Source organism: Entelurus aequoreus, linkage group LG15, assembly GCF_033978785.1.
Source record: "Entelurus aequoreus isolate RoL-2023_Sb linkage group LG15, RoL_Eaeq_v1.1, whole genome shotgun sequence".
In the NCBI taxonomy this organism is placed as follows: domain Eukaryota; kingdom Metazoa; phylum Chordata; class Actinopteri; order Syngnathiformes; family Syngnathidae; genus Entelurus; species Entelurus aequoreus.
Window position 1 is genome coordinate 50,954,579 of NC_084745.1, and position 14,436 is coordinate 50,969,014.

A 14,436-nucleotide genomic window follows, 5' to 3' on the forward strand; every position below is an offset into this window, starting at 1 on the left:
GACAACTAAAAATATTCTATCCACACTCTGATTTTAATTTGAATTGTGATTGTTTTTATGATTATTTAATTTTTGCCTTATTGTAATTTCCTATAAAGCACTTTGACTTGCCCGTGTGCGAAGTGTGCTGTATGAATTAATGAGGTGCGTCTCTGGGACACATAGACTGTTAGGTTACCGGGTCATTTAAGGTTTGAATGCATCAGCAACGCAGACGCATACCTGCACTGTGTTCAGTGTTCAAAAACAAGAAAAGAAAAAAATACAAAAATTAGGGGTATTTTATTTGAACTAAGCAAAATTATCTGCCAATAGAACAAGAAAAGTTGGCTTGTCAAGACTTTCCAAAACAAGTCAAATTAGCTAACCTCAATGAACCCAAAAATACCTTAAAATAAGTATTATCTCACTAATAACAAGTGCACTTTTCTCGGTAGAAAAAAAAGAGAGACCTTTTTGCTCAATATGTTGAAAAATATTCTTAAATAAAGTAAATGCTAGTGCCATTATCTTGACATAATGATATGCGCTCGGCATTACATTTCTTGAAACCAGCAAACTTATACTAAAAACTAATGTATTGTTCTTAATGGAAAGGCAACAAGGCAAGCGCTTGTTACTCTCGCCGCTTGCCGCTCAGGCAAATCATATGGTCTAAAAATGCATTTTCCCATCGATAACATGACATCATCGCGTCAAGTGTGTGCTCTTTCAGTCAATTAGTGCGCATATATACAGCCCGGCCCTCGGCCAAATTTTTTTTAATTGTATTTTTGAAGAATTTATCTGAATATGCATGAACTATATCTGTTCAAAGTTGTTTGAAAAGTCACATGTTAAATGTTTAAATATTAACTGTCAGTTTACTGTACTGTGCCAACTGTACTACTATATGAGTACATGTTTTCTATTGTTTCATTGAAAATAAAACAGCAAAGTCCATTTGGCTGTCATCTGTTTTAATTATGAGACAATTGTGTCAAAGTCATGATTTTTTTTTCAAGCTTGAAATAAAAAATTATTACTTTAAAAAAATAGTTGTATACTTGTGAGTGTTGATGACACAGCTTTGCAACAGTTGATATTCTAGTTTCAAGCATGTTTTACTCAATATAGGTCATAAAATGTCAGCAACAAGCTGTAATATCTTACTGAGATCATTTAGGACCAAAACCCTTACAACAAGTAAAACACTAACATAACATCTGCTTAGTGAGAAGAATTATCTTATCAGACAGAAAATAAGCAAATATCACCCTTATTTGAGATATTTCATCTTACTTAGATCTCAGTTTTTGCAGTGTAGCAACATCACTAAGTTAAATTTCCTTTTTAAAAAGCATGTTACATGTTAAAATGGTGCTCTTCTGGAGGGGCCAAGCGACATTTAAATTGATTTCAATGTCAGGTGTTGATTTAAGACAAGGGTTCTTAAGTTAAGACCAATTAAATACAAGTGGGGGAAATAATCAATTTTTTTATGCATTGCAATTTGGACATGACGATTATAAAATCAATTAGTAAACGGCAATAATCGATTTATTTATTGTAAATAAAGTATCTCAGACAGTTTTAAAATTTGGCTGACTGCAGCGAGCCACCTCACCGAGAGATCCGACCAGGTAATTTATTATAGGGCACTTTTATTCCAGTTTGACACACATTTCCATGAATTATAAAACATGTGATGGGAATTTCCTATTACAAATGTTTTTAACAGTTGCAAGTGATAAACGCTTAGTGAAACGAAAATAAATGTAAAACTGCCACAATATAATACAGTACAGGCCAAAAGTTTGGACACACCTTCTTATTCAATGTGTCTTTATTTTAATGACTATTTACATTGTAGATTGTCACTGCAGGCATCAAAACTATGAATGAACACATATGGAGTTACTGAATGTACGTAACAAAAAAAGGTGAAATAACTGAAAACATGTTTTATATTCTACTTTCTTCAAAATAGCCACCCTTTGCTCTGATTACTGTTTTGCACACTCTTGGCATTCTCTCGATGAGCTTCAAGCACACCTGTGAAGTGAAAGCCATTTCAGGTGACTGCCTCTTGAAGCTCATCGGGATTAGACAAACTGCCTTCTCCTTACACTAAACAAAAAAAATAAGTCAAATGTCCACTGATGTTTAAAAACTCTACACTCGGAATCTATTTTACATTTCCCCCAATGATTTCGCCATTTTTTTCCTCGTGCACTAATTGACTGAAAGAGGGTGCACTTGCCGCGCGAGCGTGATGACGTCACGTTGTCAGTAGGAACATTTTTAGACAATATGATTTCCCTGAGCAGCTAAAAGACCCTGAGAGTAACAAGTGGTAGAAAATGGATTGATAGTTGGGCTAGAAAGGACAAAAAAATAATACAAACACAAATAAAAACTTTTTTTTTAAATTCTGTGCTTCCCGTGGGCCGGATTTTGGACGTTGGCGGGCCGTAGTCTATAGACCACTGCTGTAAATCAAAAATGTATCAATAACGGCTTTTTAATCAAATTGTGCGTTGGCCAAAGATTCCCACCTCTACAATTACACTCGTATATTGAGGTACACTATACAATATATGCTAATAAAAACACACTCACCTTCTCTGCAGCTTTTTCACTGCGAAAAGCTGCAAATGCTGCATGTTTCTGTGGAGAAGAAAAGACATGAGTACAACTAAAAGTCTCTCAAAGTGTTTGGGGAAGTCCTTGAATCTCAGTAAAACTAAAATAATGCTATTTGCAACAGTAGAAAAGAGCATGATACACGAATACAAATAGACGGAGTAGATACTGAAAGATTAAAAGAAACGACATTTTCGGGAGTATTAATAGATGATAAAACGAACTGGAAATCTCATATAAAAAATATACAACATAAGGTGGCAAGAAACATTTCAATAATGAACAAGACAAAATACGTCCTGGGCCAAAAATCACTTCATATTCTCTACTGCTCGCTAGTGTTACATATCTGAGTTTATGTGCAGAAATATGGGGAAATAACTACAAAAGTACACTTCATTCATTAACCGTGTTACAAAAAAGATCAATAAGAATAATATATAATGATGGATATAGAGAACATACAAACATTTTATTTATTGAGTTAAAAATATTAAAATCCGATGGTAAAATTGCTAACAGCTAAAATTACCGTATTTTTCGGAGTATAAGTCGCACCTGCCGAAAATGCATAATAAAGAAGGAAAAAACATATATAAGTGGCAATGGAGTATAGGTCGCATTTTTGAGGGAAATTTATTTGATAAAAGCCAACACCAAGAATAGACATTTGAAAGGAAATTTAAAATATATAAAGAATAGTGAACAACAGGCTGAATAAGTGTACGTTATATGAGGCATAAATAACCAACTGAGAAGGTGCCTGGTATGTTAACGTAACATATTATGGTAAGAGTCATTCAAATAACTATAACATATAGAACATGCTATACGTTTACCAAACAATCTGTCACTCCTAATCGCTAAATCCCATGAAATCTTATACGTCTAGTCTCTTACGTGAATGAGATAAATAATATTATTTGATATTTTACGCTAATGTGTTAATAATTTCACACATAAGTCGCTCCTGAGTATAAGTCGCACCCCCGGCCAAACTATGAAAAAAAATGTGATTTATAGTTCGAAAAATACGGTATATACAAAGCAAACTATAACCTGCTACCAAAGAATGTACAACAATTCTTCTGAACTAAAGAGGAGAAATATAGCCATAGAGGAAAATGTAATTTAAAACATTTGTATGCACGTACATCACTTAGAACCTTTAGCACATCAGTATGTGGAATTGAATTATGGAATGGATTAAGTAAATAAGTTAAACATTGTACTGATACGACCAAGTTTAAGAGGTTGTTCAAATTAGTAGTGCTTACAAAGTACAAAGAAGAAGAATTATGAGAAACACTTTCAACCTTATTGAAAATAAGATATTCTTCATCTCAGTATGTTAATAATGACTGACTTAAAAACTGTTGTATTACTCATTCACGGATGTAATTTTACTATAAAAAGTCAGTAAATGAATGTATATATTTGTCAACGCTCTGGAGTGGGAAAAGGGCAGGATTAAATAAGCTTTGCTTCTTCCTACTCCTTTTCGGACATGATGCAAAGTGAAATGACATGAAATTGTGTGATGTATTATGCTGTAAGTGTGTTCATGTTCGAAATAAACTAAAGACAGAAAGAAAGACGTTTAATCCTACCATACGGCCAAAGTTGGAGAAGACTCTGACGGACTCCGCTCCAAAGTACTTGAGCAGATCCTCCTTTTCATCCTCAGTCAACTCGGCTGGCAGATGGTGGACCAGCAGAGTCTTGCTGCCTCTTTTCCTGGCTGCTTCCTCACACATCTCCATTTGTCTGCAGGTTTGTTTTTTTTGAAACTTTTATTAGTAGATTGCACAGTACAGTACATATTCCGTACAATTGACCACTAAATGGTTTGAGTTTATTTGGAACATGCAAGCATACAACATGATACATCATAATTTCCAGATTCTCTTTTCAACATGTTCGAAAAGGAGTAGGAAGCAGCAGAGCCTATCTACGGTAATCCTACCCCATTTCTTTTACTTAACAGTTGCTAAAACTTTTGTTTACTTCCTGTTCTCAATGTATTCACAATATACTCCATAAGTAATCACAATAAAGATAAATAAATAAATAATACTCATATAGTGAGATGAGTAAGATTATTTTGAAAATGAATGGATGGATGAAATAAATTCAGAATGTTTATCATGGACTGGACTCTCACTATTATATTAGATCTACTATGGACTGGACTCTCACTATTATGTTAGATCCACTATGGACTGGACTCTCACTATTATGTTAGATCCACTATGGACGGGACTCTCAATATTATGTTATATCCACTCTGGACTGGACTCTCACACTATTATGTTAGATCCACTATGGACTGGACTCTCACACTATTATGTTAGATCCACTATGGACTGGACTCTCACTATTATGTTAGATCCACTATGGACTGGACTCTCACACTATTATGTCGGATCCACTATGGACTGGACTCTCACTATTATGTTAGATCCACTATGAACTGGATTCTCACTATTATGTTGGAACCACTATGGACTGGACTCTCAATATTATGTTAGATCCACTATGGACAGGACTCTCACACTATTATGTTAGATCCACTATGGACTGGACTCTCACACTATTATGTTAGATCCACTATGGACTGGACTCTCACTATTATGTTAGATCCACTATGGACTGGACTCTCACACTATTATGTTAGATCCACTATGGACTGGACTCACACTATTATGCTAGATCCACTATGGACTGGACTCTCACAATATTATGTTAGATCCACTATGGACTGGACTCTCACACTATTATGTTAGATCCACTATGGACTGGACTCTCACACTATTATGTAAGATCCACTATGGACTGGACTCTCACACTATTATGTTAGATCCACTATGGACTGGACTCTCACAATATTATGTTAGATCCACTATGGACTGGACTCTCACAATATCATGTTAGATCCACTATGGACTGGACTCTCACTATTATGTTAGATCCACTATGGACTGGACTCTCACTATTATGTTAGATCCACTATGGACTGGACTCTCACTATTAAGTTAGATCCACTATAGACTGGACTCTCACTAATATGTAAGATCCGCTATGGACTGGACTCTCACTATTTTGTTAGATCCACTATGGACTGGACTCTCACTATTATGTTGGATCCACTATGGACTGGACTGTCACTATTATGTTAGATCCACTATGGACTAGACTCTCACACTATTATGTTAGATCCACTATGGACCGGACTCTCACTATTATGTTAGATCCACTATGGACAGGACTCTCACTATTATGTTAGATCCACTATGGACTGGACTGTCACACTATTATGTTAGATCCACTATGGAATGGACTCTCACACTATTATGTTAGATCCACTATGGAATGGACTCTCACTATTATGTTGGATCCACTATAGACTGGACTCTCACTATTATGTTAGATCCACTATGGACTGGACTCTCACTTTTATGTTGGATCCACTATGGACTGTACTCTCACTATTATGTTAGATCCACTATGGACGGGACTCTCACACTATAATGTTAGATCCACTATGGACTGGACTCTCACTATTATGTTAGATCCACTATGGACTGGACTCTCACACTATTATGTTAGATCCACTATGGAATGGACTCTCACACTATTATGTTAGATCCACTATGGACTGGACTCTCACTATTATGTTAGATCCACTATGGACTGGACTCTGACACTATTATGTTAGATCCACTATGGACTGGACTCTCACTATTATGTTAGATCCACTATGGACTGGACTCTCACTATTATGTTAGATCCACTATGGACTGGACTCTCACACTATTATGTTAGATCCACTATGGACTGGACTCTCACACTATTATGTTAGATCCACTATGGACTGGACTCTCACTATAATGTTAGATCCACTATGGACTGGACTCTCACACTATTATGTTAGATCCACTATGGACTGGACTCACACTATTATGCTAGATCCACTATGGACTGGACTCTGACTATTATGTTAGATCCACTATGGACTGGACTCTCACACTATTATGTTAGATCCACTATGGACTGGACTCTCACACTATTATGTTAGATCCACTATGGACTGGACTCTCACTATAATGTTAGATCCACTATGGACTGGACTCTCACACTATTATGTTAGATCCACTATGGACTGGACTCACACTATTATGCTAGATCCACTATGGACTGGACTCTCACAATATTATGTTAGATCCACTATGGACTGGACTCTCACACTATTATGTTAGATCCACTATGGACTGGACTCTCACACTATTATGTTAGATCCACTATGGACTGGACTCTCACACTATTATGTTAGATCCACTATGGACTGGACTCTCACAATATTATGTTAGATCCACTATGGACTGGACTCTCACTATTATGTTAGATCCACTATGGACTGGACTCTCACTATTATGTTAGATCCACTATGGACTGGACTCTCACTATTAAGTTAGATCCACTATAGACTGGACTCTCACTATTATGTAAGATCCGCTATGGACTGGACTCTCACTATTTTGTTAGATCCACTATGGACTGGACTCTCACTATTATGTTGGATCCACTATGGACTGGACTGTCACTATTATGTTAGATCCACTATGGACTGAACTCTCACACTATAATGTTAGATCCACTATGGACTGGACTCTCACTATTATGTTAGATCCACTATGGACTGGACTCTCACTATTATGTTAGATCCACTATGGACGGGACTCTCACACTATTATGTTAGATCCACTATGGAATGGACTCTCACGCTATTATGTTAGATCCACTATGGAATGGACTCTCACTATTATGTTAGATCCACTATAGACTGGACTCTCACTATTATGTTAGATCCACTATGGACTGGACTCTCACTATTATGTTGGATCCACTATGGACTGTACTCTCACTATTATGTTAGATCCACTATGGACGGGACTCTCACACTATAATGTTAGATCCACTATGGACTGGACTCTCACACTATTATGTTAGATCCACTATGGACTGGACACTCACACTATTATGTTAGATCCACTATGGACTGGACTCTCACTATTATGTTAGATCCACTATGGACTGGACTCTCACTATTATGTTAGATCCACTATGGACTGGACTCTCACTATTATGTTAGATCCACTATGGACTGGACTCTCACACTATTATGTTAGATCCACTATGGACTGGACTCTCACACTATTATGTTAGATGCACTATGGACTGGAGTCTCACTATTATGTTAGATCCACTATGGACTGGACACTCACACTATTATGTTAGATCCACTATGGACTGGACTCACACTATTATGCTAGATCCACTATGGACTGGACTCTCACAATATTATGTTAGATCCACTATGGACTGGACTCTCACACTATTATGTTAGATCCACTATGGACTGGACTCTCACACTATTATGTTAGATCCACTATGGACTGGATTCTCACACTATTATGTTAGATCCACTATGGACTGGACTCTCACAATATTATGTTAGATCCACTATGGACTGGACTCTCACTATTATGTTAGATCCACTATAGACTGGACTCTCACTATTATGTTAGATCCACTATGGACTGGACTCTCACTATTATGTTAGATCCAGAATGGACTGTACTCTCACTATTATGTTAGATCCACTATGGACGGGACTCTCACACTATAATGTTAGATCCACTATGGACTGGACTCTCACACTATTATGTTAGATCCACTATGGACTGGACTCTCACTATTATGTTAGATCCATTATGGACTGGACTCTCACTATTATGCTAGATCCACTATGGACTGGATTCTCACTATTATGTTAGATCCACTATGGACTGGACTCTCACACTATTATGTTAGATCCACTATGGACTGGACTCTCACTATTATGTTAGATCCACTATGGACTGGACTCTCACTATTATGTTAGATCCACTATGGACTGGACTCTCACTATTATGTTAAAACCACTATGGACTGGACTCTCACACTATTATGTTAGATCCACTATGGACTGGACTCTCACTATTATGTTAGATCCACTATGGACTGGACTCTCACACTATTATGTCGGATCCACTATGGACTGGACTCTCACTATTATGTTAGATCCACTATGAACTGGACTCTCACTATTATGTTGGAACCACTATGGACTGGACTCTCAATATTATGTTAGATCCACTATGGACAGGACTCTCACACTATTATGTTAGATCCACTATGGACTGGACTCTCACACTATTATGTTAGATCCACTATGGACTGGACTCTCATTATTATGTTAGATCCACTATGGACTGGACTCTCACACTATTATGTTAGATCCACTATGGACTGGACTCACACTATTATGCTAGATCCACTATGGACTGGACTCTCACAATATTATGTTAGATCCACTATGGACTGGACTCTCACACTATTATGTTAGATCCACTATGGACTGGACTCTCACACTATTATGTAAGATCCACTATGGACTGGACTCTCACACTATTATGTTAGATCCACTATGGACTGGACTCTCACAATATTATGTTAGATCCACTATGGACTGGACTCTCACTATTATGTTAGATCCACTATGGACTGGACTCTCACTATTATGTTAGATCCACTATGGACTGGACTCTCACTATTAAGTTAGATCCACTATAGACTGGACTCTCACTAATATGTAAGATCCGCTATGGACTGGACTCTCACTATTTTGTTAGATCCACTATGGACTGGAGTCTCACTATTATGTTGGATCCACTATGGACTGGACTGTCACTATTATGTTAGATCCACTATGGACTAGACTCTCACACTATTATGTTAGATCCACTATGGACCGGACTCTCACTATTATGTTAGATCCACTATGGACAGGACTCTCACTATTATGTTAGATCCACTATGGACTGGACTGTCACACTATTATGTTAGATCCACTATGGAATGGACTCTCACACTATTATGTTAGATCCACTATGGAATGGACTCTCACTATTATGTTAGATCCACTATAGACTGGACTCTCCATATTATGTTAGATCCACTATGGACTGGACTCTCACTATTATGTTGGATCCACTATGGACTGTACTCTCACTATTATGTTAGATCCACTATGGACGGGACTCTCACACTATAATGTTAGATCCACTATGGACTGGACTCTCACGATTATGTTAGATCCACTATGGACTGGACTCTCACACTATTATGTTAGATCCACTATGGAATGGACTCTCACACTATTATGTTAGATCCACTATGGACTGGACTCTCACTATTATGTTAGATCCACTATGGACTGGACTCTGACACTATTATGTTAGATCCACTATGGACTGGACTCTCACTATTATGTTAGATCCACTATGGACTGGACTCTCACTATTATGTTAGATCCACTATGGACTGGACTCTCACACTATTATGTTAGATCCACTATGGACTGGACTCTCACACTATTATGTTAGATCCACTATGAACTGGACTCTCACTATAATGTTAGATCCACTATGGACTGGACTCTCACACTATTATGTTAGATCCACTATGGACTGGACTCACACTATTATGCTAGATCCACTATGGACTGGACTCTCACTATTATGTTAGATCCACTATGGACTGGACTCTCACACTATTATGTTAGATCCACTATGGACTGGACTCTCACACTATTATGTTAGATCCACTATGGACTGGACTCTCACTATAATGTTAGATCCACTATGGACTGGACTCTCACACTATTATGTTAGATCCACTATGGACTGGACTCACACTATTATGCTAGATCCACTATGGACTGGACTCTCACAATATTATGTTAGATCCACTATGGACTGGACTCTCACACTATTATGTTAGATCCACTATGGACTGGACTCTCACACTATTATGTTAGATCCACTATGGACTGGACTCTCACACTATTATGTTAGATCCACTATGGACTGGACTCTCACAACATTATGTTAGATCCACTATGGACTGGACTCTCACTATTATGTTAGATCCACTATGGACTGGACTCTCACTATTATGTTAGATCCACTATGGACTGGACTCTCACTATTAAGTTAGATCCACTATAGACTGGACTCTCACTATTATGTAAGATCCGCTATGGACTGGACACTCACTATTTTGTTAGATCCACTATGGACTGGACTCTCACTATTATGTTGGATCCACTATGGACTGGACTGTCACTATTATGTTAGATCCACTATGGACTGAACTCTCACACTATAATGTTAGATCCACTATGGACTGGACTCTCACTATTATGTTAGATCCACTATGGACTGGACTCTCACTATTATGTTAGATCCACTATGGACGGGACTCTCACACTATTATGTTAGATCCACTATGGAATGGACTCTCACGCTATTATGTTAGATCCACTATGGAATGGACTCTCACTATTATGTTAGATCCACTATAGACTGGACTCTCACTATTATGTTAGATCCACTATGGACTGGACTCTCACTATTATGTTGGATCCACTATGGACTGTACTCTCACTATTATGTTAGATCCACTATGGACGGGACTCTCACACTATAATGTTAGATCCACTATGGACTGGACTCTCACACTATTATGTTAGATCCACTATGGACTGGACACTCACACTATTATGTTAGATCCACTATGGACTGGACTCTCACTATTATGTTAGATCCACTATGGACTGGACTCTCACTATTATGTTAGATCCACTATGGACTGGACTCTCACTATTATGTTAGATCCACTATGGACTGGACTCTCACACTATTATGTTAGATCCACTATGGACTGGACTCTCACACTATTATGTTAGATCCACTATGGACTGGACTCTCACTATTATGTTAGATCCACTATGGACTGGACACTCACACTATTATGTTAGATCCACTATGGACTGGACTCACACTATTATGCTAGATCCACTATGGACTGGACTCTCACAATATTATGTTAGATCCACTATGGACTGGACTCTCACACTATTATGTTAGATCCACTATGGACTGGACTCTCACACTATTATGTTAGATCCACTATGGACTGGACTCTCACACTATTATGTTAGATCCACTATGGACTGGACTCTCAAAATATTATGTTAGATCCACTATGGACTGGACTCTCACTATTATGTTAGATCCACTATAGACTGGACTCTCACTATTATGTTAGATCCACTATGGACTGGACTCTCACTATTATGTTAGATCCAGAATGGACTGTACTCTCACTATTATGTTAGATCCACTATGGACGGGACTCTCACACTATAATGTTAGATCCACTATGGACTGGACTCTCACACTATTATGTTAGATCCACTATGGACTGGACTCTCACTATTATGTTAGATCCATTATGGACTGGACTCTCACTATTATGCTAGATCCACTATGGACTGGATTCTCACTATTATGTTAGATCCACTATGGACTGGACTCTCACACTATTATGTTAGATCCACTATGGACTGGACTCTCACTATTATGTTAGATCCACTATGGACTGGACTCTCACACTATTATGTTAGATCCACTATGGACTGGACTCTCACTATTATGTTAGATCCACTATGGACTGGACTCTCACTATTATGTTAGAACCACTATGGACTGGACTCTCAATATTATGTTAGATCCACTATGGACTGGACTCTCACACTATTATGTTAGATCCACTATGGACTGGACTCTCACACTATTATGTTAGATCCACTATGGACTGGACTCTCACTATTATGTTAGATCCACTATGGACTGGACTCTCACACTATTATGTTAGATCCACTATGGACTGGACTCACACTATTATGCTAGATCCACTATGGACTGGACTCTCACAATATAATGTTAGATCCACTATGGACTGGACTCTCACACTATTATGTTAGATCCACTATGGACTGGACTCTCACACTATTATGTTAGATCCACTATGGACTGGACTCTCACACTATTATGTTAGATCCACTATGGACTGGACTCTCACAATATTATGTTAGATCCACTATGGACAGGACTCTCACTATTATGTTAGATCCACTATGGACTGGACTCTCACTATTATGTTAGATCCACTATGGACTGGACTCTCACTATTATGTAAGATCCGCTATGGACTGGACTCTCACTATTTTGTTAGATCCACTATGGACTGGACTCTCACTATTATGTTGGATCCACTATGGACTGGACTGTCACTATTATGTTAGATCCACTATGGACTGGACTCTCACACTATTATGTTAGATCCACTATGGACTGGACTCTCACTATTATGTTAGATCCACTATGGACTGGACTCTCACTATTATGTTAGATCCACTATGGACAGGACTCTCACACTATTATGTTAGATCCACTATGGAATGGACTCTCACACTATTATGTTAGATCCACTATGGAATGGACTCTCACTATTATGTTAGATCCACTATAGACTGGACTCTCATAAGGCTGCAGCTAACGATTATTTTTCTATCGATTAATCTATAGATTATTTTTTCGATTAATCGGTTAATCTGTAGATTATTTTTCCGATTAATCTATAGATTATTTTTCCTTTTACCGATTATTTTTTTTATTCAAAATGAAGATGAAAAAATAAATGTAGGCCCGTTTTTTCAAAAGGCATGGCTTTTATTTACAAAAAAAAAGAAGTATGGCCACTCAGTCAACATTGACAACAACATGACTAAATATTCTGTAACAATGTAAACATTTAAAACTTTTAACATTTAACAAAATTAAAAGTAGCTTATTTGCTTTTTAATGTGCAAATATAAAAGTCAACATCCAGTGCAAATCTTAATATTCTGCAATAGTATAAGCATTTCAAAAGTAAAAGTATTGCTTATTTTGCTTTAAAATGTGCAAAAATAAAGATAAACATCCAATACAAAAAAGTGCAAAACGAAATATTCTGTAACAACAGTGTAAACATTTCAACAAAAGTGAAAGTATTGCTTATTTGCTAAAATGTGCAAAAATAAAGATAAACATCCAATACAAAAAAGTGCCAATCTAAATATTCTGGAGCACTGTAAACATTAAGTATTGCTTTTAAAATGTGCAAAATAAACATCCAGTCCAACACCGTACACAATAACCAATTCTACTCATTCCAGTGAGTGTCTAACAGTTGTAATGAAGAAAGGTTAGCATGTGTACATGTTTGGTTCTTTTCTTGTTTACAATATTCCCAGCAGCTGAAAATAGGCGCTCAGAAGGGGTCGATGTGGCTGGAACGAGAGGTAATTAGCCTTCACCTCAAGCCAGGACTGCGAGTGAGCTGAGCTGCAGTTTATATTTCTAGAAGGTCAACGGGCTCATAGTGATGTTACTAGTAGTTGACTGGGAGGTGTTTATTATCATTTGGGGAGAGTCCGCTGCCTGATGCTCACCTGCTAAACACCTATCTGCTCCACGCTGAAGCGCTGACTACATGCGCTCTGAATACGCACTGCTGATTGGCTGATAATGCTTCGTGTGTACCAATCAGATGGTTGTGTGGGTGGGACAATGCTGCGTGTGTACCAATCAGATGGTTGTGTGGGTGGGACAATGCTGCGTGTGTACCAATCAGATGGTTGTGTGGGTGGGACAATGCTGCGTGCTGAGACAGACGCAGAGGAGCGAAGCAGCTTGTTAAGACTTTAGCAGCTAAAGTTAGCTTTAGCTTAGAAACTCGTTCGGTACACCCCCGTGCCGAACCGAAAGCCCCGTACCGAAACGGTTCAATACAAAACATGTACCGTTACACCCCTAGCAG

The 14,436-nt window shown here is 37.8% G+C and overlaps 1 protein-coding gene across 2 annotated transcripts in view; it reads right to left on the reverse strand.

Moving 5' to 3' along the window:
- The window catches only part of rnpc3 (RNA-binding region (RNP1, RRM) containing 3), a 53,993-nt gene that overhangs the window by 29,726 nt on the left and 9,831 nt on the right, over positions 1–14,436 (reverse strand). For both annotated transcript variants that reach the window (XM_062021703.1, XM_062021702.1), the window contains exons 2-3: positions 4,236–4,392; positions 2,602–2,649 (exon numbers count right to left, since the gene is read on the reverse strand). In XM_062021703.1, coding sequence (XP_061877687.1) covers positions 2,602–2,649; positions 4,236–4,388 — 201 coding nt within the window. In that variant the 5' untranslated portion in view covers positions 4,389–4,392. The remainder of the gene's footprint in view (positions 1–2,601; positions 2,650–4,235; positions 4,393–14,436) is intronic.